The 25,778-nt window shown below is 43.7% G+C and overlaps 1 protein-coding gene across 1 annotated transcript; it reads left to right on the top strand.

Moving 5' to 3' along the window:
- Positions 1-1,831: 1,831 nt before the first annotated feature.
- Positions 1,832-25,778, top strand: LOC111229142 (ephrin type-A receptor 4-A-like). The gene is made up of 20 exons (XM_022755337.1): positions 1,832-1,925; positions 2,647-2,714; positions 5,340-5,537; positions 5,787-5,897; positions 6,313-6,667; positions 14,873-15,028; positions 15,823-15,949; positions 16,139-16,350; positions 17,877-18,001; positions 18,146-18,305; positions 18,408-18,519; positions 19,329-19,387; positions 19,613-19,726; positions 19,881-20,066; positions 20,150-20,211; positions 20,377-20,586; positions 20,741-20,914; positions 23,436-23,632; positions 23,849-24,034; positions 25,328-25,778. Exons 1-20 carry the CDS (start codon positions 1,832-1,834, stop codon positions 25,443-25,445), a joined length of 3,024 nt encoding a protein of 1,007 aa, XP_022611058.1. The 3' UTR covers positions 25,446-25,778.

Genomic DNA, 25,778 nt, shown 5'->3' on the forward strand with positions numbered 1-25,778 from the left:
TCATCAATCAAAACTTCGGTGACACAAATGACCAGAAACAACGGACCGTTCTCCAACCATGTCACTGTGTCACCTCCGCCCAACAGCCATGTCCCACCCACCTGCGCCGCTGCCCCATAGGCCCTCGCTGTACGCCGAACGATGCGATTGGCCCTCGGTCCCATGAGCGAAATCGTGATCCCCTCTTGGCTAATTGGCTCTTTGTGATTGCGCAGTCTGTCGTGGCGGTGGGGGAGAATGAAACGTGAAAACGGTATTATGGTGGATGGGGGAAGAGTGGCAGGTTGAAGCAGGGAGATCGTTTTTGGCGACTCAAAGCGCCAGATGCTCTTCCTGGGTCCATTATGATGCCTTACAGGGGATCGAGATGGTTTCGGCATAGCAACTGTGAAGACACAAAGCGAGATGGAGACTGGCCCGAGATGGAGAATCACACAGACACTACATACAAATGCAGACACACACGTACTTACACATGCACATACACATGCACATGCACATGCACATGCACATACACATACTGCTTAAAACAGTCTACTTTGAAACCAGACTGAAACACTTGTTATTTCGCTCTTTGTTGGTCTTTTTCAACTGGGATCATCAGGGCCTGCCTTCATCTATTAAACAAGACCTAAAAGTGGCGCACGTGTCTGTTTCACCTTTTGTGGACGTCAGACAGGGAAAAACCTACAGGCTCAATGAAAATGAAAGTAGTTGCTTCTTCAAGCTGTGCCTCCATCGAGAGCGATTGTTCACCAGAGTCTTTGAGAGAGGGAGAGTGTAGGAGGACGGGTCATGAGCCTGCTCTTTGTTTGCTCCACCGCACTTCTACTCAAGGCCACAGTCCTGCGTCCTCTTGTGTTCTTCTGGGGTTCGTAGATAAAAATATTAAAGAACTGTCGTTGACTTATGGTGGGGGAATATTGATGCTCCTTATTCTTATCTTATTAGGCTTAAAATATAAAACACCCTGTGACGACATATCCCTGATCAATCATTGGGTTTCTCCTTCTTCCCTCAACAGCCATCAACAGGTGGCGCTGTAGTCACACTCTTCAGTGTTGACGCTCCTCAGGACAAAGAGCTTCCAACCACCTCAGTTGCTATGAAGGCACATTCGAGCAGTCCAGCCCTTTATTGGGAAATAGTGACACATTCAGGTTTTGAGATTCATGTCACAGCCTTTTTTTTTTTCTTTTTCTTTTTTTTTTTTTAACGTGATGGTGTGACATCTGTGACCCCATGCCTCCTGGCCTCCTTTAGGTTATCACTGCTAAATGTCACTTCCGACTATCTAATGCACTACTGCGTTTTTTTTTTTAAACCCTATCCTTATCCCTATTATGTACCTTAGATCAGTGGTTTCAAAGTGTGTTGTTGTTCATGAGTTCATGGAGAACAACCTCACCATCATTTTATTCATTTAAAGTGACTACAGTCAGTTATATACAGGAACTTGTTGTGATGCTTTCCAATGTCCCATGTTTAATCCCTCGAACCCACAAATAAGTCAATAATATTATATCCAGTAGCTCCTCCACTTGCCTTTTTTTTTTTTTTTTTATAGACAATACTATCACAAATCTGACTGTGGAGATGACACATTGACGCTGACATGGACCACAGCACTGTATGTTATTTGGCTCATGCCGTTTGAATTACCATTAAGGGACGCATCTGAGTGGAAGAGACCGCCCCAGTATCCGCTGCTGCATCCAACTCGCTTTCACACTTGGGTTCATTCACACACACTTTTCCCACCGGGATGGAGCCGCTTCAGCCAGCGCGCAGAGCCAACGGGGAGCACGCACGCTTCCACACGTCGGCACACATGGCTGCAAATTTATGGCGAACATTTTGCACGTTTATCTGGATAATAACACTAGTTTCAAGTTCGAGGACGAGGATTTATCCACCAAACGAAGGTAAGTAAAGAGGGAATGGTGCTGGAGCTGTGCGACGCATTCGGGTTTTCCGCTGGTGGACGGTGGGAGAAACACGGGTGCGTGCGCTCCGTGCGCGTCCTGTTGGATGGGAAAGAGCAGGGAGAATATGTATGAAACTTAAACAGCCCAAAAGTTGGATTTTTGGGAAATTTTCACAGTCGTTGGTATTTCTCCTGGTTTCTGGCAGAGATGTGACCCCAGGGAGTTCAGATGCATGTTCTCTCTTTCTAGCGCTGTCACGAAAATCTTTTGTTTCTTGGATATTTTCACATGATGTGGCCACTGTAGCGCACACTGTTCTGAACAGTCTAGTGTGAAAGACTTATCTTTTTTTCATGTGCAGTTAAAGCTCAAACTCATACTTTTTGGTTGTTTCTTTATACATGAATCAGATTTGACACGTTCAAATCATGTGGGATTTTTGAAATTTTATTGATATTTTATAGATCTATCTGATGATATATATGGAAATAACAATATTTATTACAAATAATGATGGATCATAGCAAATAAACAGAGGCACACCTCCTGCTGTTTTCATTTGTCCCAGTCTTAGTGGTCATTCTGCTTATGGTGTGGCCAAGCCCTCTGAGTGCAAAAATACTTTCACTGTTAAAGAATTACATTAATTTTTTTATTGAAACATTGAAGGCTGTTTTCCCTTAAACCACCTGTCCGTGTGTGTGTATGTGCATTTTAGTGACCCTGCTGGATACCAGGACAGTGCCAGGAGAGCTGAAATGGGCAGCCAGTCCTTCAGAGGGAGGGGTGAGTGGGAGCCTGTTTTTATTATTATTATTTTACAGATATGGTCTCTCTTTGGAAAACACGCTCTCTCTCTCTCTCACATACACACAGACGCACACACACACACTTGCACACACTTGGTCTGGAAACTGTAAATAATCATCCCACAGATTTTGAAATGTGCTGTTGTTCACCAAGCCTAAGTGCTAATATGAGAGTGCTGGCGTTGCGTTTGGCACAAGAAAAGGCATAAACCAGCTTGGTGGTGGGTGTCATTTTTTAGGAATTTTTACTACCATGCAGTTGCCAAAATGAATCCTGGAAATATCTACTTCATGTCATCTCCTCTCATCTATTTGTACTTTTTATTGTTGGTACATTGTGATCTGCCATCTATACGTCCTCTCTCTCCTTCTCTCTCCCTCCCATTTGCTCAGTGTCTCTCTCACCTCTTTGTTGGTTTAAGAGTTATTGGTGAACTTGACTCTTATTTTCTTCAGTCACCATGCTCTCATTCTCTCACAAGCTGCTTGATTGACAGGGTCCTGGTCTGCACGCACTGAGCTTTTGATTACAGGCACCCCCCACCTTCCGCATCCTTTAGTTACACACACACACACATACACACAAAAACACCATTTCTGTATGATTGGGGCAAGTGCAAAGCGTTTTTTTCCTCTGACAGCTGTGATTTCTGTCTGCTGACAAAGACTCCAAAGGAGATCAGACAAGGAGGCATCATACCCCATGACAGCTTTTTTACAGCTCTCTTCCCCACAAAGACACACACATATAATAAACAACACACAGCACACAAAGACGTAACCATGTGCTCATGCTCATGCTCTTGCTCATGCGTGGACGCTCTTATATTCACATATTGTACATGGAAGACACGGTTACATTAAAGAGCCGGACGAATGCTGGATTTTCGAGGGCTATACCGATGTTGGTGTTTCAAGATAATAAAAATGCGATAATGATTTATCAAGCCAAAGTGTAAATATTAAATGTTATTATCAAAGATGGCTTTAAGACAGTAGATGTTCTGCAGTAAACCTGATTGGAAATTAAAATACATTTGAAAAAAAAAAGATTTAATACAAAAAACATAAATGCATTTGAATTAAGAGAAATTAAGGTCAAGTATGCAGGAAAATGAAGACATTAGATTGTACTTTTGCATATCTGCCAACATGCACACCAGTCTTTGTGTCAAAATATCTGTGAGAAACCAATATCAGCCAATAAGATTGGCCCTGATGACATATCGATCAGGGCCAATTAGACACACAGTAACACACAGACCCCCCTCAACACACACACACACACACACACACACACACTTCTGTCATCCTCCCTCCCTTTTGCCCTCTTTCGACATGGTGCATTTAGTGTGTATACAGCTCTCGCTGGTAGGGAGAGAGCAGATTATTATTCAGTGGCAATAAAAAGCCAATTTGGAGTTGGGAGGCTCAGCGGTCATTTGAAGGGTCACAGTACAAGGCAAATAGTCAGCTCTATTGAGATGGATGGTGCAGTGAGGGATGAGTCTCTTTCACTCGTATGAAAATGCGCCTGTAAAAACCTTGGAGTCGCAACAAATCTGAACCACTGTCCAGTGCAGAATATTGATGTGAGAACGACTGGGCTGTGAGGTTTCAAATGACAGCAGTGAATTAGAGCATGCTCCTCAGCATCTGAAATGTATGTGAACTTGTTTTTCTGTATTTATGAGGAATACGTATTTTTTTCCTTTCACCACTTCTGTAAGAGTGTTTCCGTGTTAAAGCTTGTTCCTTCTAGGGCTAAAGAGCGGGTGATGAAGTTTAGGTTGGGTCAGACTTTATGTTACGTCATCGTCTCCACTAGGTCTTGCCACCACATGACAGCTGTGTGTGCATGTGTGTGCTTTTTCAAATGTGTGCCATGCAGCTTTTGCCACATCCCCTCCAAATTTATCATTAATACTGCTTCAACATTTGCTCTTTGCACTAAATATTTAAAATAGGTATGACAAGAAATTCAAGGTAAATCAGGGACAGCAGCAGCAAAAGCAATAAAAAGGGCCAAAGCACAGGTTAAAAATTCTTACCACCCTGGTAGAGTGAGAGATGCACATTGCGAGACCCAAAGAGAGCTTTGTTCACTCTCCTCGCTTGCCTATCATCTGCAGCTGCCTCCGAGGACCCGTCTTTTTTGCTATATTTAAGTACATTTCAGGAACTCTGACATACGCGTCCATAGTCACATTTACCTTCTCGCAATATATTTGTGTACAGTGTTTCATTTTCTGACAGCATCACTTTAATGCATTACTATTTGGCAGCTGATTATGGAAAAAGTTTTAAACCTGTTCTCGAAGGCTCGACCACATGACAATTTCAGGACTTTGGCAATTAATGATCACTGATTAATGATCAGTTTGATGGAGCATCTGTTTTGATGAAGTCGGCAACTGTCGGCACGAACTGAAACCAGTGGAAGCCTGAAAACTGGGAATTTAATATTTATGGAACGTATTGTAAAGTGGTGGCCTGAAATCTTAAGTGTGCACAAACGAGCCAAAACATGCATAAACGTAGTCAACATACATGTATGCCATCCCAAGTGTAGCAATACAATTTAGTGTGTTTTCATTTTCAGTGGGAGGAGGTGAGTATTATGGATGAGAAGAACATCCCCATCAGAACGTACCAGGTGTGTAACGTCCTAGAACCCAATCAAAACAACTGGCTGAGGACAGACTGGATCCCTCGGTCCGGCGCTCAGCGGGTCTACGTCGAAGTCAAGTTCACACTGAGAGACTGTAACAGCCTACCAGGGGTCACCGGCACCTGCAAGGTACAGGAAAAACTTAACAAGGATTTCTTTTAAAGGCTTGACTTTTTTTAACATGTTAACTTTTATGCTAATTAGTCAATGGACAGACTGCTGCTAATGGGGCTTTATTATATATTACAGCTGCTGATTACTCAAGCACACCCCCCCCCCCCCCCTTAACTCATTATCATATTAAGAGAAAAGATGAGCCCTGATGATGATAAATAGACATTTTACTCTCTTTTTTTTCCTTTCTCCTTTGTCTTGTAGGAGACATTCAATCTGTACTACCACGAGTCAAACGAAGACAGGGAGAGTTACATCAAAGAGAGCAGCTTCATTAAGGTGGACACTGTGGCAGCAGACGAGAGCTTCACCCAGGTAACACTAATCAACTGAGTCAGGCTTCGAGTTCTTTATCCCTCCTCCACTCACTTTAATTTGCTCTTATCTCGAAAATACACCCCCCTGGCACTTAGCTGTAATTTCTTTATTTGTTTTACAAGCATTTCTATCTCAGATGGCTATTTCACCATCCCAGAAATTTTGGCAAGGAGATTTTGCTTAGTCCACACTAACATTCCTTCTGATTTTAGCATTGTATGCATTAAAGCTTATTTTACCTTTGTAATCAATAGAAGTAAGTCTGGATGAGAGCCAAATGCTGAAAGTGTGAAGATCAGCCATGGTTCAATAGCAACTCCCACTTAAGGTTAAACAAGCAAATTGAATTAATAAGAGCTGACACACTTTACTGCACATTTCATTAATCTAGCTCCTATCTCTTTCCATCCAGGTGGACGTTGGAGACCGCATCATGAAACTGAACACTGAGGTGCGAGACGTAAAGGTCACGACCCGCAAAGGCTTCTACTTGGCCTTTCAGGATGTTGGCGCGTGCATCGCGCTAGTTTCCGTCAGGGTGTTCTACAAAACCTGCCCGCTCACCATCCGTAACCTGGCAACTTTTCCCGACACCGTCACCGGAGCTGATACGTCCTCCTTAGTGGAGGTCAGGGGGTCTTGTGTCAACCAATCAGAAGAGAGAGAGGAGCCTAAAATGTACTGCGGTGCAGATGGAGAGTGGTTAGTTCCTATTGGTGGATGTCTCTGCAACCCAGGAAATGAAGATAAGGGCGGAGCATGTAAAGGTGAGTGACGCAACAGAAATACTTTACCGAGATTTGGTGTTTGTTTTTGTAATAGTCTGCCTCATCTTGCTGTGAGCTCTCCACCCCCCTTGGGTTGCCACTTCTAAGTCCCATGTCTCTATGAGTAACAATCACAAATGCTCGACTTAACAAGCTACTCGCTAATGATGGCAAACATTGACCGAGATTTGGTTTGTGTACTAATTAACACCTGCTTGGTTATTCTGTGGATTGTTTTCATTATTTTCAAGCAGTATGTTTAGAAATTCTGTCTTAAAGGGGCACAACTGACATGTTTGCCAGCTGGTAATGGTTTCAGTCATGCAGTATGTTCCACAACACCACAGCAAAATACTTTATTTTCATGTGCATGTTTTTCCACCTATTACTGTGATAGTGAATTGTATCAGAACTGCAGTGCAGATGTTGTTTAGAGATAGTTAATAAAATAATGTATTGCAGAATGTAATCCATTACAGCAGGATTGAATTGTTTAAACATACGCAGGGAATAGGTGTTTGGATTTTTGATGGCAGCTGTGAGATTTTGACAAGCTCAGACTCTGTTTAGGAATATTTTTGTGTAATGCGCTGTGATTCACTTTCTTGCCGAGAGTTAGATTAGTTTTGGAGCCAGGAGATGGTTAGCTTAGCTTAGCACAGAGACTGGAAACAGAGGGATCTGTCCAAAGGTAACAAAATCCACTTACCAGGACCTTTAAAGGATATCTCACATTATATCTTAAGGACGCTCTACTGGTTGCCTTGCAAAGGTCACGATGACATCAAGCCTCCAGAAAATTCCTGCACCCAGTCAAGAAACAGTCAAACACACCCCCATGAAACCACAACTTGTCGTCTTTACACTACTATTTTTTCTGGAATGTGGTCATTAGTGAGCTTTAGAGTGCAGTTTACAGAGTACAGATTTTGTTACCTTCTGACAGAGGAGGATAGCTGTTTCCCACTCTTTTCAGTCTTTATGCTAAAATAACTGTCTCTTGATGGCTGCCTCATTTTAATGGACTGTCATGAGAATGGTATGAGCGAAAATGTTGAGCTATTACTTTAAAATATTCAGCTGTACGGGTTTTTTTTTTTAACAATTGTTAAGTTTTTAGTCAAATAGCTGGAAGTCATTTTGCTGTAGAGTCACTAAGTGACAGTAGTCACTCTATATCACTCAGTATGGGTACAATATCATGTCATGTATCCTTTAAATATTCAATATCCTTCACCTCTTGAGTTATCTTCAAGCTGTAAACAGATTTTAAGTCCTAATACAGTGTTTTTAGTATTAGTAGAGGATCTCAGGTCTCGGTGTGAGGTGTGCTGTCATAACAACAGCCATCTGGACAAAAATGCCTTTCTATCACTTACAAATCTGGTCTGAACTTTACAGTAACAAATATGCAAGCTGTTCACACCTCTCATCAAACATACATGTGGCATGGATGACGTGTAATGTTTGGAAGTGACTGTTGTGATAGTGAAGACTACTAAATGTGTGTGCCTGTGGGAGAAAGTGGGGTCTCTGGGGGACAACAGACTAAGTGGAGACACTTTTACAACACGGCTTCACTCCCCCTATTCAGTTGCATACGCGAGAGACGCACAACATGTTCGCTCGCACGCTCACACATACATACGCAGATGGACAGAGACCAATAGAGAGACGGGGGGAGGCGACTCACTGATCTGCTCCCTCAGTTTTATTTATGAAGCCTATCCCAGCAGGCTAATTGTATAACAAACAGACCCATAATTCAAAGAGAAAAGAGGAGATGCTGGGAGAGAGAAAGAGAGATGGACATAAAGAGAGGGATGCAGTTGGTGCCAGTTGGCGATAAATTGAGAAAAAAAAAAAACTTGACTTTTTTTTTTTCTTCGCAATAGAAGAAGCAGGAGCCAAAATTCTCAACGTTACAAACGTTCTCTAAAATCTTCACCCCACTTGCCCCGTTTGTTCCTTCTGAAAAGAGGAGGAGGTTTGCGGGGTGGTCCCAGAGGCCTGAAAGATGTTCCTCCTCAACTAGATTTAGGAGAGACCCTTGACTCTGTTGAACCTCCAGCAGATGTGAAGTGCCATCTATCTATCTGCTGCTCTCTTCTCCGTCTCCCTGCTCTCACTGCCTGTCAGGTTGTTGGCTGGGCTCAGCTGCCTCAGTGGAAATCCATCAAAGTCTGGATGAATACCGAATGCTGCTCAGCGAAAACTCTGACCCTGCAGTATTGGATAGACGCCTTAACGCTTCTCCCATTTTAAGTTTGAAATTCGCAGAGAGAAAGGGAGGGGGAGGGCAGAGCGGGATGGAGGGAAAAAGCAGATAGATTTGAGGGGAGATTTAGATGATCTGTCTCTCCTCCCGTCACTGAGGTCAAAAGGCTCCTGGATCTTCTAGGCTCACATGTCTTCACTCAGTCAGTACAACAGACTTATGCAGACAGACAGACTGAGAGAACATAGCATGGACAGAGACACCGGTCATTACAGGCTGCCTTGATTCTGAACAGTGAATGCCGACAAAAGGGGAATCATGTCCCTTCACCAAATATCTTAAAGGGATAGTGCAACATTTCGGGAAACGCGTACATTCTCTTTGTTGTTGAGAGTTAGATTAAGAGTCGAGGAAGTGACTGCTTGCACCCAAGAAACAGTAACGTCCCTCATAGCAACACAGCCACAGTTTTTCCTGCTCAGAGAATTACTCACATTTCGTGCCCCCTTTAGCCCTCGTCAAACTCTGACAGGTTATTTTCCAACAATAACCTGTTTTTGCGCTGTATTGTAATCAGCATAGCGCACCGGGAAAGGTGCTGCCAAAACTGCAGAAGAAGAAAAGAGTCACAACCTTCCTCAAGGAATTTCATCTGTTTATTCCCTACAGCAGGAGTGTGAGAGTTGGCGGTGCTCTGATATTTCGTGGCTGTTCAAACAGGCCAATATTGTCTCGTCTGCATCCAAGCACATCCATTTTCTGAAAAAAGTTTTGATGAATTAACGTTGAATCCCAATCAGCGATAACTCTAAGACTCTTAAGTTTGCACAGTGCAGACATTCTCCAAAATGTCAAATAGCTCAAATTATAGCAAACACTCACCAACAAATCCAGACTGTCTGCTCCTTGGTTGGATCGATTGCTATTTGCAGCTTATTTTGGCATTTATCTATTTAGCAGTTTTTCATTTTTCTAAGAGCTCAGGTGCAATAACCACCGTTTGCTTCTTCAGAAATACTTTTTGCATTGCTAAAGAGCGTTTTAATAATTCAAAAACTCCTGTTGAATTGAACTGAAACAAGGGTGGAATTACCTAATGCGGTGAGATGTGAAAAGTTCATTTTCAGTGTTGACACAAAGTAATGAGGATGGAGAGGATGAGAGGAGAAGCTCTGGAGAGGAAGAAGGGATTAGTTGTTGAATAGGGGTAGAGGAGGATTGAAAGAAGGCCACTGACAGCAGAAGGCATCAATGGAGAGCCGCCCCTCCCCTGCTGGGGGTTCGTCATCGGGGTGCAAAGGGGACGAGTAGAGAAACACAAGAGAGAGGGAACTCCCCCTCTTTTCTAAACCCCTGGTTAAGACCGAGGTCATGACTGAGCCCGATGAAGACGTCAAAAACTCTGACTGACAGCCACACACACATATAGAGAGAGAGTTTAGCTGCAGAGTGCAGGGTCATGACCGAGGTAGATGAAGACGTCAAAAGTTTGACAGCTGCGATCCGTCTGGGAGGATCGGAAACGAAGGAGGAGAGACAAGAGGCGAGCAGAGGAGAAAGAACAGAGAGAATTTGAAATAATGTGAACGGCTGGAGAGGCGGAATGACAGAGGAGCCTTCCACTTTTTGTTTCACTGTCTCTCCACTGGCCTCTTTCTTCTGTCGTCTGATTCTGCTCACTGCCTGGAGGGTTGGAATGTTTTTCTCTGTGTGTGTGTGTGTGTGTGTGTGTGTGTGTGTGTGTGTGTGTGTGTGTGTGTGTGTGTGTGTGTGTGTGTGTGTGTGTGTGAATGTGTGTGTGTTTGCTTGCATGTGTGTGATCCTGTGTTCCCTCCGTCCAGAGAGATTTCATGGTTATGCTTCTTTCCAACGCACCTGCAGTGTCTCGTCAGCAGCAGAAAGCGTTTGGACGAGAGGGATGAAAAGAGGGAGAAGAGGGAAAGACAGCCACACTGAAAGAGGGATGACAGAGAAAAAGAGTGAGCGGATGATAGAAAGAGTGTGTAATCGTTGCATTCAGTCCCACTAATTATTGCATTGCATTTCTGGACTCCGGACATCTTGGACTGCTGATTTAGTGCGCGTGCGTGTGTGTGTGTGTGTGTGTGTGTGTGTGTGTGTGTGTGTGTGTGTGTGTGTGTGTGTGTGTGTGTGCGCACCAGTGTACATGTGTGTGTACTGTATCTCCAAATTTCTTCCCTAACAAAGCCCTCCCTCCCATATACTCACAGTTTGGAGGAGTGCCCGGGAATGCCTAGAAAAGAGTGTGGTGGGGCAAACAGAGAAGGGAGGAGGAGTGTGTGTGTTTGTGTGTGTGCGTATGTGTGTGTACACATGTGCGCGTATGACAGGTGACAAAGCAGGCAAAGACAGTGGAAAGGCCCGAGTGATTGTCTGACGCAAGCCAAACCCAGGTAGGGGGAATGGTCTGCATTCCGCCATCACAATCAAAGTGTGTGTGTGCTAGTGTGTGTGTGTGAGCTATTGTGTCCCTCTCCCAGGTTGTTTTAACATGGAGGAGGTCTGCCAGCTCCACCGGGCCGTCTGTAGCTGTCTGGCATCGGAACAAGCTCTGCTCTCCCTCTCGGTCTCTCTGTCTTGCTCTCATTATCCCTCCTTTCTCTTCTCCAACTCTTCTCCCTGATCCCCGGTCAGGGGTGGGGGTGCTGCTGGGTGCTCTGAGTGTGATGGGGGGGGGGGGGTATTGTTGTGTAGCCCCTTTCACATGCTAATGTTTGCACTGTTGGCTTTGGGCAGGCACACACACGCGTGCACACACACACACATTTCTCTTCAAACCACCAGTTTTTGTGAGTATTTAAATTTAGACAAACTTAAAGCTGCGGCTTCCACTGAGCACACTGAGGTTTTAAATGCAAACTGACTCTGAAGAGATGTAAGATATGAGATGAATTTGGCACCAGACTTCACAGGACTGTCAGCTTGATTTTTTTTTTTTTTTTTGGGGGGAGGCAAGCAATCCTTTCAATGAAGACATACAGCAGGAGAAGATAAGAATCACTGCTTCTCTCCAGCATTTCTGTGGGCTTTAATTAACAGGGCATGACCCCTGTGATTAATAGTGTCCCGCCTTCTCGCGTGACAGTCTATCAATCCGTCCATCCATCCGTCAATCCGTCCCTCCCTCCTTCCATCCATCACAGAGACAGGTGTCAGACTGGAGCGGTCAGGGGTACTTCCTTCCATCTACACCCCTCTGCTGGGAAGGAACAAGGGATGATGACAGATAACACGGGGTCAAGGAGAATACATACACACACACACACACCCACACACATGCACGCATACAGTATGCCGACTAGGCTCTTAGCTGGATTCGCAATGAGCTGCATTTGCATTTTAGGTAGCAGAAGAATGCATATGCAAATGCCGACAATGCTGATAGTAATCAAAGGGCACCTTCCCCTCCGTGTCTCTGCCTCCTCCTCACTGTCGTTTTTCTCTTCACCTCTTTATCTCGCACTCCTTGTCAGTCTCTCTCTCTCTCTCAGAACCTTCCCCATCCGTTACTTTCTCCAACTTGTCTCCAGCAGCTGATTATAGTGTATTTATTGTCCTCCTAACAGGCAGAATGTGAACGTGTCCATAGACACCCACACACATCTATCCAAGGTTTCACCTTATCTTATCAGCATGTGTGTATGTTTGCCTACATATCCCTCCCAGTTTACTGGTGGAGTTCAGGCTCTTGCGCGGCTCTTGGTAGCGTGGGGTTAATGTCGGGTTAATGACACCCTCATGAGCTCTTATTCCAGGTCAGCAGCACTCACCCCCCTGGTGGAAACCAGCGCTAAAAAAGACACAAAAGGCTACAGACAACAGAGAGAACAGAGACATGAGAGGGCACGGACGGAAGTTTATGGCTTCAAATACTTGCTCCTTTCTTTCTCTTTCTTTCTCTTCCCTCTCCATTCTGTCCTCTGTGTTGGAGACAAGGTTAGAGGACTGGGTGGGACAGAGACAAAGGCAGAGTTCTACCCCCAAGCAGAGTCTTGTTGAGCCCTATAATCAACCTCTGAATCCTTAGCAGGTCAAATACTTTTTCTGTGTTTTTAATTCCCCCTCTTTCCCGTCCATGGCTGACTTACCTACTTTGATGATTAAAAACAAAGGAATGTGCAGAACAGCAGGAGAATGATAATAATACTGCCTTTTATGTTGCATTTGATGATATCAGCTGACACAACACGATGATCATTCAGCGGATGAAAGTCGCTCTTATCAGCTGTAAATGTGTTTATGAATTTACAGGTTTCGACTACAGGCTTCAGCCGTGTTTGTGTGTGTGTGTTTTTGTGCGGTCTTGTTTGAATCGGTGTCAGTATCGAGCTATCAGCACCGCTAGCCAGCTTCAAAGCTTTCTCACAGTTTGACACTTGGAGACTAGAGGGCTATATGGAGATAGAGCAAGAGTGAGCTGAGACACAAAGCCATATAAGTGGAGGTCGAGGAGGAAGTGCAATGGGAGCGAATGAGGGAGGTTGTGAAAAATGTGAAAGGGCGGGCGAGAGAGTGTGTGAAAGAGCAAATCTATGGAGGCTCACACAGATGGGGCAGGATGGTCGGTGTGAGTAGATTACAGAGGAGACTTCCTCTCTCTCTCTCTCATCTACTGATGAGTGTGTCATAAAGCATACTGACACACTTGTATACACACACACACACACACACACACACACACACACACACACACACACACACACACACACACACACACACACATCTACGCATACACATTATTCCCACATTCCAATCCACTCTCCCTGGGATGTCTTCATCTGCCTTGGAAACGTGAAAGGGTTGGAAAAGAGGAGAGAGTGGGGAAAGACGGTGGGATTGAGGAAGGAGAATGAATAGGGGGTGATGATGAAAAAGAAGGTGTTGAAAAAATGATTGCAGTTGAAACAAATGAAGGATTTCCTTCTGAAATTAAAGAGAGAAAAAAATTGGTTCTAACCAGCCACGCTTTGCCATCTCTTTTGCTTCACCAGTGGATGTCAAGCAGTATAATTATGCACTCATTTATTGTATTGTTACTCTGTCAATGCATGAACTCCTTGGTATACAGAGAGATTTCTCTGCCTCCACTCCCCCTGTCTCTCCCTCACCCTCTCTCTTTCTCTGTTTCTCCTCTTTCATATATTTAAATGTCAATTATATTTGTGTGGGCTGCCGGCACTGTGGAGTTTTGATGTATTCAGCTCTAGTGTTTCTGGTTTCTGTGTGTGTGAGTGGGAGCTGATCAGTAAGTGTTCTTTAGGTGTTTCTTTCTTCACTCATCAAAATCAAAGATAAAAGAAGTCAAAGTGCCCCTCCTACTCAAGTTATATCTATTTCTCTCTCGAGATTTGTCTTTTCACTTGTTTGTCTTTGGATGCAGAAAAAAACTCCATATGTTGATTAACTTGTTGTCTGAGCTTTCCAAGCAGTCAATACAGGAGACAACAAAGATTGTATCCAGGGTCAGAGGTCAGCTGACCTAAAGTCAATGTTGACTACATTGCTTGCAACCAACATAAGGGTGGACTTTAACTGATACACTCACTAATCATTTGGACTTTTTAAAGGTAACCTGTGGAGTGTTTCTCACTAATAAATGTGTTTCCCTCCTCATAAGATATTAACAAAACTGAAATTTTGCATCATGTCACCTTATATACTCTTCATTTTCCTGATTCATTGAATGTTTGCTCAGTAAGAAGTCAGGAAACATTTTAAAAAAGCGGATCACAATTTCCCGAATCCGAGACATTCCACATCCCAAAGATAATCAGTTTTCGTTTCGTTTCAGAACCAACAAATGTTTTAATTTTATAAGCTGTAACCAGCAAATATTTTGGCAAGTAGATCTGGATCTGCATGCTCCCAGTTTGGAGAAGTAGACGTGAGTACTGGTACAGAAGCGATATCCTGTAAGGTGGTGGTTTTTAATCAGTCTTGCACTTTGTGTCTCTGCCTCTCTGCAGCCTGTTCTGTTGGTTTCTACAAAGCCCGGTCATCAGATGCAGGATGCTCCAAGTGCCCCCCACATAGCCACTCGCTCAGAGACGGGGCAACTGTCTGTGACTGCCACTCTGGATTCTTCCGCGCCGACAGCGACCCTCCCTCTATGGCCTGTACCCGTAAGAACACACTCTCTCTCTCACACACACACACACACACACACACACACACACACACACACACACACACACACACACACACATTCACACATACTAGGAAGACAATGCATCAGTGAAAACACAGACAATATGTGTGTGCATTGCTCGCAAATAAAAGCAAAAAGCGCACTCATTGTTTCCCAACCTCTCTATCTCTACCAAACAGAGGGAGACACAAACTTGTCTGAATGCCACCCCTGTTTCATGATCCCGTTACTTATGACTAAGCCACCATCTACATCCTGTCTGGGAGTGATAACTAAAGAAATTGAGAAGTGAATGAATGTCCCCCTCTCTCTCTCTTTCTCCCTCTCTCTCTCTCTCTCTCTCGCTCTCGCTCTCACTCTCTCACTCTCTCTATCTGTCTTACTCTCCAAATCTGTGAGTAGGTTCTGTGTGACAGAGTTGGAGAACTCGGTCTGTGTGTCGTAAACTTAATTATGCCTATATACAGCACATGGTTTCCTCGGCCTGGGAAAAATGAAAACACACACACACATACACACACACACACACACACACACACGCACACACACACACATACACACACACTCAAAGAAATGCCACAGAGGAAAACATCCAACCCATCAAAACCATCTCTCAACATTATGGTTTTCAGTCTGATGCCAGATGTCTATATTTCAACCCACCCACCCATCTACTTCTACTTTCCTTATGTCTAGGTCCAGTATAGAATACACAGTATATGTGGTTGGTTTTTCTTCACTCTCAATTTATCCTTCTCTCCTCCTCAGAGCCACCCTCAGCGCCGCAACAGCTCATCTCAGTTGTGAATGAGACCTCGGTGGTCTTGGAGTGGGCCCCTCCTCGCCGCCTGGGAGGCCGAAGTGACACCAGCTACAGTCTGGAGTGTCTCATCTGTCAAACAGGCAGCCACAGTCATACTGGCGGCAAAGCCCTCCCCAGGAATCGCAGCGTCACCCAGCCTGAAGCTCAGCACAGTGGCTTGGGCATGCAGTCAGACCAGGGGATTGTAGGATCTGAGGTCCATTCAGGGAGAGGTGTCTTCCAGAGCAGACCAGTACCTGAAGATGACCCGAGACTTGGCTCTGGCTCCGGCTCCCAGCTCTGCCTGCCCTGTGGCTCCGATGTGCTCTTCTCTCCCGGCCAGACCGGCCTGAAGACCACAAGGGTGGTGGTGAGCGAGCTGAGGGCCCACACGCACTACACCTTCATTGTCCACTCGCGCAATGGGGTCTCCCAGTCCAGCGGTGCAGGGGCAGCGCAGAGTGTGTCCGTCACCGTTACAACCAACCAAGCTGGTGAGAAGGAGAAGTGTGCGTTACAGTGAATGCGTTTGCCAGATTGTTGACTGTTGCAGTAACACAAAGTCTGCTTATAGATGTTGTCTGTAAGTGGGTCAGCACAATGCAAACTGCTGCTCAGTGCATGTGGGTCCACAGGGAGGGAAGGCCCCATGAGTATTGTTCACAACTGTGGAAGCATGAAATGAACAAGCTCTGTATGTAGTTATATATGTGCATGATAAAGGTAGTATCCAATCTAAATCACTTCAATGCTGCAAAACAGTAAATGTATTTGGAACACATATATTTTACTATAATGCCTCAGAGTGTGAAGTATCTGTGTCCAGAATATAGTCCAGGAAAGCTTGTGAAAGGCGAAGTTTCTAATACATTTATTAAGAAGAATGAATTGAATTAGCTCTAAGAAGCAGTCCTGCATTTAAATATATTCTCCATGGATTTGCTTTCAATTTGCCCTGATTATATAAAACTACAATGGATCATAATAGAAGAAGACTAATGTTGAACAAACACGGGGACACATCCTTCCTCAAATAGGCAGAGAGACCAGTTTCTCTATTAACAACAGCTACAAGACACTTTTCCTCTCCTTTCTCTCAACTGGAAACTCTTGCTCTTACTATCACTGTCATAGTTGCCATAGTTATTCATCTGTCCTCCTACACCTAACAACAGCTGAATTAATTATAGGGGCGTTCTCGGGAGGATGTCAGAAAGCATTCTTGGAAATGTAAATCACTGACTTAAATACAAACAGACAGAGCTGGTTGACGAGAGAGTAGATACAATGAAAAAGTCAGTTACAACACTACAGAGAAAAATTGTTGACACGTAACAGCCTTAAGTGTATCTAAGTGTGGGATTTTTTTTTTTCTTGTGTCAGCTCTTGACCACGGAAATGTTTAAAAAATCACTCGGATTTTATGGTGTGTTTCATTTTAGTTGTGAAGGCGTCTGCTGGTGTCTGGCGTTTCCTCACACATGCTCTCCATTAGCTTTTCGGCATGTACTTTTCTTTTTTCGGTGCTGCTGTTACATCTCAACTGTCATTGCTTTAAGACTTTATGGTGGCATTTAGAAACAGACACACCTGCATAGTTCCAGCAGCCCCGGGGAAATAACTTCGCCGTGTGTGCACAGCATGAGAGCGTGTCAGGGGATGTGTCACGTCCAACCTGCACCACCATATGGCCCGATATCATATGAACAGCCACAAAGGAGGACAAACACCATAAAGGGCTGGAAAATGGAAGGGTGTAAGCGGAGAGAGAGTGTGGAGAATGGGTCTTGTTTCTGTGGAAAAGGCAGGAATGGGATTTGGGTCAGTTCTCAGGTGCACCGGGTCAATGGGATTGTTGACAAACAGACACCAAACATGCCTTTGGAACACTATGCAGGGGACATTGTCTTATCAGCAGCATTACAGGAGATACAGTATGTCATCCTACAAAGGTAAACTATTGTGGCTGAATTATCTCTTTCCACCCCCCCCACCCCATCCCCGCCCCCACCCCTCTCAGCTCCCTCTCCGGTGTCGTCCATCCAGGCCACCGATGTCACCAGGCACAGTTTGTCGTTGTCCTGGCAACAGCCAGATCGACCCAACGGGGTCATCCTGGAATACGAGGTCAAGTTCTATGAAAAGGTGAGCCGCCGGCAGGTTAACGCAGCACAGACAGCTGTCTGGAATGTCAATATGTGGGCATGCTGTTTGTATTTCACTGATGGTGAAGATGGATTTGCAGTCAGGCACTGAAAAGGGACCCCTCTTTTTGTCCTTTCTAATCAGGATCAGAAAGAGAGGTCCTACCGCATAATGAGGACCTTTTCTCGCAGCGTGGATGTCACGGGTCTCAACCCCCTCACTGTGTACGTGTTTCATGTGCGCGCTCGCACAGCTGCTGGATATGGAGAGTTCAGTGCTCCATTTGAATTCTCCACCAACTCAGGTATTCTGACAATAACGTTCAATAGTTTCAGAGGAAGCTTTAAAGTTTATATGAAGAAGTTATAACTTTCTGGTCGGTGACTTTTGTGCCCTTTCCTGTTAGATCCCTTCCCCTTGATTGGTGAAGGCGTTAACTCAGCCTTCCTGCTGCTGTCTGTCAGCGGGGTTGGAATTTTACTGCTGATATCTGCAGCTGTCTTCATCATTAGCCGCAGGTATACACACACACACACACACACACACACATACATAAAAGCATCCATACAGGCAGGTGTGCCCTCCTGTAGGCTTGTTGGGTCGGCTTGAAGTTTCCCATCAGTGCATCACTTACGTCAACCTGTGTGCTGCCTCTGCCTTAACTACTGCTTTTGACCAAACTGCCACAATGCACACAAACAACAGTTCCCCTGCTATTGTGTGGCTAAATAATGTGTGTGTGTTACCTGGAGCTTTTAAAGGGGATTAGAGTGGAGACAGTGATAATCCCTTTGTCCCTGACTTGTCATTACTGTCTCTTCACCAGCACAGCTTGTGTGTCAGCTTCCGCTGGCGTGCACACACACACACACAAGCTTGCACGAGTGCCCACAGATACACACATAACCACACACACACACACACACACACACACACACACACCTGCTCAGCCACAAAGGTGTTTTTGACAGTTTCTTTGTTTAATGGAAAACACCTTTTATCTCGCGCTACCTGAGGCGTCGCCCCTCCTCCCTCTCTCCCTTAAATGCTTTCATCTGCTCGCAGCCCGTTGCGCTCTGTTCTCATTGTCGTCGCTCTCATTGAGGCAAATCCTGAAAAACCCAATGAATGTACAGCGCTGCTGGAAGAGGAAGACACCGAGTTAAAAACAATGTGACACATATGTGTTTTTGTCAGTTCCCCTTAACCGTAAAAACCAAAATAAAAACATGTGAGAAGGGAAAAGAAATAGTCACAGGAACGCTCTGACACACCGTGTCTTCTGTGTCTGTGTGTTAAATGTCCATCATTTCTTATGTTTCATCAGGAGGAGCAAGTACAGTAAAACAAAGCAGGACTCAGAGGAGGAGAAACATCTTAACCCAGGTAGACTGCACACACACACACATACACAGTAAAAAAAGACAGACAGATGGATGCTCTTTTTCTCCTTCTTCTCTCCGATCCACCTGCACACATCTTATACACAATCTGCCAAAGACATTTACATAACATACGCAGCAGTTACACAACTCATATTTGTCACCCTCCTCTGCATCCCTCCTTCTCCTCCCTCGCTTCCTCTTATATCCCGCGTCTCCTCCATGGCAGGGGTCAAAATCTACGTGGACCCGTTCACCTATGAAGACCCTGATCAGGCTATCCACGAGTTTGCCAAGGAGATTGATGTTAGCAGTATTCACATTGAGAGAGTTATTGGCATGGGTAAGCCTGGCATTAGTGCTTATACATACACACACTCACACACACACACACACACACACACACACACACACACACACACACACACACACACACACACACACACACACACACACGCTTACTTGGCGCTGACTTTGCTGTTCGCTCTATGGTGTAGGAGAGTTCGGGGAGGTGTGCAGTGGTCGGCTGCGTGTGCAGGGAAAGAGGGAGATCTACGTGGCCATCAAGAGTCTGAAGGCGGGATACTCAGACAAACAGAGGAGGGACTTCCTGTCTGAGGCCTCCATCATGGGACAGTTTGACCATCCGAACATCATCAGGCTGGAGGGTGTCGTCACGAGATGTGAGTAGTGGCAGTATTTGGATTATAACTTAACGTCCAGGTTGTAATTTAGTCTAATGTCTATAACTCTTTACCTGTTTTAGGCAAGCCGCTGATGATCATCACAGAATACATGGAAAATGGATCCCTGGATGCTTTTCTTCGTGTATGTGCAGTTTACTATTCTGTCAGTCTCTGTTATGAAACAAAATTTAAAAGAAATTTACAAAAATCCCGGACAGAATGCAGCTCACCAGTGGCTGCAAGGATTCTGTAGATGTAGGTGTCCCTGTTGACCTGCTCTCCTGTCTGTGTAATTAAAACATTTCAGAAACACGATGGCCAGTTCACGGTGATCCAGCTGGTCGGCATGCTGCGTGGCATCGCCTCAGGTATGAAGTACCTGTCAGACATGAGCTACGTTCACAGAGACCTGGCAGCGCGGAACATCCTGGTCAACAGCAACCTGGTGTGTAAGGTGTCGGACTTTGGCCTGAGTCGGGTTCTGGAGGATGACCCAGAGGCTGCCTACACTACAAGGGTAAGACATACACAGAATCTGCTCACACATCACTGAAATCAAATATTTCCATTTTGTTTATGTCTTTAGTTCATACATTTTTTTGTTAAATGCTGGATGCAACAAATTTCTGTTGTTGACTAGATCTGTATGACTTTTATTGCTGTTGTAGGAGGCCACTGGGACTTACCTTTCTCCTGGAGGGAAGATCCCCATCAGATGGACGGCCCCAGAGGCCATAGCCTACAGGAAGTTCACCACAGCCAGTGATGTGTGGAGTTATGGCATCGTTATGTGGGAGGTGGTTTCATACGGAGAGAGACCCTACTGGGACATGAACAACCAGGATGTGAGTAATTTTTATGTTGCCTAACTTGTGAAATGACTCGCAGTCAAAAGAGTGAGGTTCCTGAAATTCCAAGCGTATTTAAAGACAAATCAAGTCAAATCAAACTACTGGATCACCTCCATTATTATTATTATTTAAAGAAATCAAAGACGTGAAAACCCAAGTGAATGCACTCAAAATGCTTCATAAAACTGTGAGTGCACAAGTATGATACTGTAAATGTGGTAAGTCAAAGTTGGAGCAGGAAGTGGCCGTTTAAGATCTAAGGAACATTTACACTGACCTTTCACCTTCATTTTCACTTCCAAATATGTTTTTATACAAAAAGACTGCAGTGGGGTTTTGTTTAAAAGTTGTCCATATGATTACTCATGTGGACGCCCCTGTGCTCTCTGTTGTGAAGAAATGTCTGTGAAATATTAGCAGTGACACTAATGAATAAAATATTATCAGAACTGAAAGAGAATCAGGTTAGAAAAAGTTTCTAACAAACAAGTTTCTTGTCCAAGTTCCCTGTCCCTGTCTACACTTAACAGCACAGACATACTGACAGCCGGCAACATTAACATCAATTACAGTTTTCATTAAACATAATTTGTGTGCTCTGACTTTCTTGATAAGTCAAATTAAACTTTTACTTCTGTACAGTCCACAAATTGGATTTAAATGAACCCCATTTAAACAGATGAATAAATGAAACAGGGAGCACGTCTTTAGGATATTTTGACAGAGGAGAAAAATAAACTGTCCTCTGTGTGACGTACTTCATTCTGACCCGGAGGCTTTGACCTCAGCACTCCCTTTAAAAAAAATAATACATTTTGCCTTAAAATCAGAAAGGGCAGACAGCAAAGATTTTTTTTTTCAACCCGTCACAGGACATTTTTATTGAAGATAAATATTTAGACTTTATAAAAAATGACAAGAAATTGCTGCTTAGTGTTATCCTTCAGCCAAGCACACAAATTTTATGCATTTAGGGGTGATTTAGTTCTGAAGAGTTTCTGAGATCTGAGCAAATTCTCAATCCCTTTGCTATCAAAGCTTGTTAAGTTTGAATGGGTCAAAGAGCGAGTCTGGCATATGGAAATTTTCAAATATGATTGATTTCATCTTCCACACTTGTGTGGTCTAAGAAAACTTTCCTGATGAGACGCTCTCTAGACATTTTATCCATCTTATTGATGTTTTTTGCCAGAGCAAATTAGTAGCTGCTTTTTCTCTTCTTTTTTTAATCTAATTTGTTTTAGTGAAACTCTGTGGTATTAACTTATCTCATGTCTAACTACAAGTAAAGCATGTGATCTAGTTACATACTAAGGCATGTTTCAAATATGTAGTATTTTCATATTAGATACATTTTAATATGCTTTATTTCTGAGTTTCTTATTGATGTATAGTATAGCTGCAAAAAATTGAAATAATTTGCAGATGGTGGTGAGACAGCTCGGGAAAGATCCTGGAAAAAGACAAGAAAGTAATAAATCTTTGGAAAAAGAATTTGCTTCTCTTTTGTTTAAGTGGCAGATCATTTTCGTTATTTCATGCACTAAAAAGTACACAAAGTACTTATTAAGATTTATTAATGTACTAACTGCAAATACAGTATTCTGTGACATTAAGTATGTAGTAGGGAGTATGGAATTGGGAAAAACTGCCATGTCAGCTGGATGAGTAACTAAGATGCTAAGATGCTAAACTAATACAGTGAGCACAGTAAACATTAAACCTGCTAAACATCAGCATGTTAGCATTGTCATCGTGAGTGTGATAGCATGCTGATATTAGCATGTAGCTCAAAGCATCACGTGGCCAGAGTACAGCCTCATAGAGCTGCTGATGTGACTCTGTTCAGAACTGTCTAGTAATTTACTGCCCACTACAAACTCAATGAGGATGCACTGCAGACTACCTACTAAATGAGGGATTAAGTATGCCGTCACCAAGCTGACTGTTCACACTGAAATATACAGCCAGTAACCCAGAATGCACTTTGCACCAACCAGCAGTGACAGCGATGACTGGTGTGGATTTTAAAGCAGGCTAAAAGCTGTTGTAATCTTCGCTGTTAATATGTAGCTTGATTAAGTTTGAATATTTTTTCAGGCGAGACTGTAACCATGTAGATTTCTAATGTGTGGTCAGTTTGTCTAACTAATGCCTGTTTGTACATCTGCTGCAATGTTTCTCGGAGATTTGAGGAGAGCAGCTGGCCGGGTTTACTGTACCTCTGAAGAGATACAATGCATTATGGGGCAGTTGATTATATATAATCTAGTATATGCTTATCTAGTGTACATCTGGGCATAAAAAAGGACACAAAATCCACATACTTGTGGCTGGAACACAATACATACTTATCTTGACGTGATACCTAGTATGAGTAGTACGTTAGTAGGTTGTTCCAAACCCAGCCTTAATCTTGCTTCTTGTTTTGTAATACTTATGTAAACTCTTAGCTTTGGATGCACCCTGATAAAAATAAAAAAAACCTCCACCTCCACCTCACCTCATCCTGTAGGTGATTAAAGCGATAGAAGAGGGCTACCGCCTGCCTGCTCCGATGGACTGTCCCGTGGTTTTGCACCAGCTCATGTTGGATTGTTGGGAGAGGGAGCGAGCGGAGAGACCCACCTTCAGCCAGATACTCAACATGCTGGATAAACTAATCCGTAACCCTGGGACCCTGCGCCGGACAGGAGGGGACAGGTACATACTGTACACATAAGCACAGGCTTAAATTAAATATCAACATACAGGGACAAACACATGTATAACCACATAAAGCCACAGTCATATTGTGCTCACACACACACCTACATGTTTCAACCCTATTGGTAGGCGAACATACCCGTCATTCGTTTATGATTTCACACTTCTATTTATGAACATTGCAACCACCAACCTGCTTTCTCTCCTTGGCTGTGTTTGCAGACCCACACCCACCATGCTGGAGTCAGGGGTGGGTTCAGAGGTGTGTGTGTCAGTCGTACCGGAGGTGTGTGTGCCTGAGTGGTCGGTGTGCGAGTGGCTGCAGTCCATCGGGTTGGAGAGGTACAGAGACACTCTGGCGGCAGCAGGATACACCAGCCTTGACAGCCTACTGGCTCTCACACACCAGTAAGTGCACCCTCGAAAATGGATTAAAGTGAGAGTCAGTTTTAGCATTTACTCATCACATTTCTTCGAGCAAAACCAGCAGCAGCATGAAAACAGAATCTAATTTCCATGTCTGGCAATAGAAATTCATTGCCATTGTGATCATGACAATCTGACACAGAAAGGAAGAAATCTTACTTCTTACTTGTATTCATAATATTAACACTGCCTGCATTTTGTAGCATTACACACAAGCTGTTTTTGGGTAAAAGAGTAAGAGATATTTTAAGTTTGGGATGTGTTATTGACAGCAGCATGAGGCACTCTAAAGGCTTAAAATGAACTCGGTTTTAGTTTATAAGTGTCAATTAAAGGCAAAGTGTTAGTATTGTGTTCTGAATGCCAAAACATGAAGGCAAGGTGATAAGTCTGCTGACATAGAGATGAGTGATAAATGATACTTATGAGGATAAAATGGTGCACACAGACTCACCTTGAAGGAAATTCATGGTCTTGCTCTCGGTTGTTCACACAAAGAGTGACAGTTGTAATTGTATCAGGACAGAAAAAACGAAGATTGAAGAGAACCTCTTGAGAAAGTCTGCACACTTATCTTAACTCCTCACACGCAATGTGAGCAGGCCCCTATTTTGTCAATTTTTGTTTAACTCTATTTTTACTTAACATAAAGAAACCAACAGTGAATTTTTCCAGCTCTCTGGTGTTGTCTGATGTAGCTTATTCATGTGTCACTTCATCTCCACTATGATTCAGAAACACTTAAAACATATAAAAGAGCCATAGCATGGGCGACATATTCCTCTGCTGCAATGAATACTGCTCTTAAAGTTTCCTGTGAAACTGCAGCGTAACTGCATTTTCATGTCACTGAGCAGGGATGTGGTTTCCTGTTAATGCTGCTTTCCTTTGTTGCTATATTCTTTGATGTGTTTGAATAGTTCTGAATGACAAGAGTGGTCTGCAGTACAAAGGCATAAACTATATCAGGCTGTGGATACAAACAACTTGATATTATGGTTATAGCTTAATTGGTAGACAGGGTTGGTAGTTAAATGGCTCAGATGTGTCACTGAGCAGAAACTGAACGCCAAAAAGATCCTGATGTGTGTGTATGGGGAAAAAAATTGAAGTGGCTTTGGATGAAAGTGTCTGCTAAATAAATGTAACATTGGTTGTGGTTGTTGTTTTCATGAAATTGGCGAATAAGAAAGATCCCGCCCTGCCTTATCCTTCAAATACTGCATGTTGTAGCTTTGTGTGTCTGAACATGTATCTTTGTTTCTGCACCCACAGGGAGATGGACAGACTCGGAATAATCACACCGTCACACCAGGACATACTGCTTGCTAGTGTGCAGCAAGAAATGTTGTCTCAAATGCAGCACATGCAACACACAATGGTTCCAGTCTGAACCGCAGAACGGATACAAACCTGTTTTGAGAAGAATTTCATTTACCTCATTCATGCACTTTAAGAGGGACTTTTCACCAGACGAAATACAAGGCGTGGATTTAAGTGAAAATACGAAGTGAGAAGAAGAGAAAGAGAGAAAAGCAGCACTTTTGTGAACTTCCATCCTGTGGAGTTTTCTAAAAAAAAAAAGACTAAAAAAAAGAAAAACAATGATCAGGACATGGCCACAGATAGCATTAAGCTACTGAGAGCTTAGACTGAAGGCTCATCCTCTCAGCCATTTTTCATTATTTTATTAGTTTTGTGAAGGCTGACATGTGATGCTGTGCAT

This window comes from Seriola dumerili, unplaced genomic scaffold (genome assembly GCF_002260705.1).
Source record: "Seriola dumerili isolate Sdu_G_001 unplaced genomic scaffold, Sdu_1.0 BDQW01000226.1, whole genome shotgun sequence".
Classification (NCBI taxonomy): Eukaryota; Metazoa; Chordata; class Actinopteri; order Carangiformes; family Carangidae; genus Seriola; species Seriola dumerili.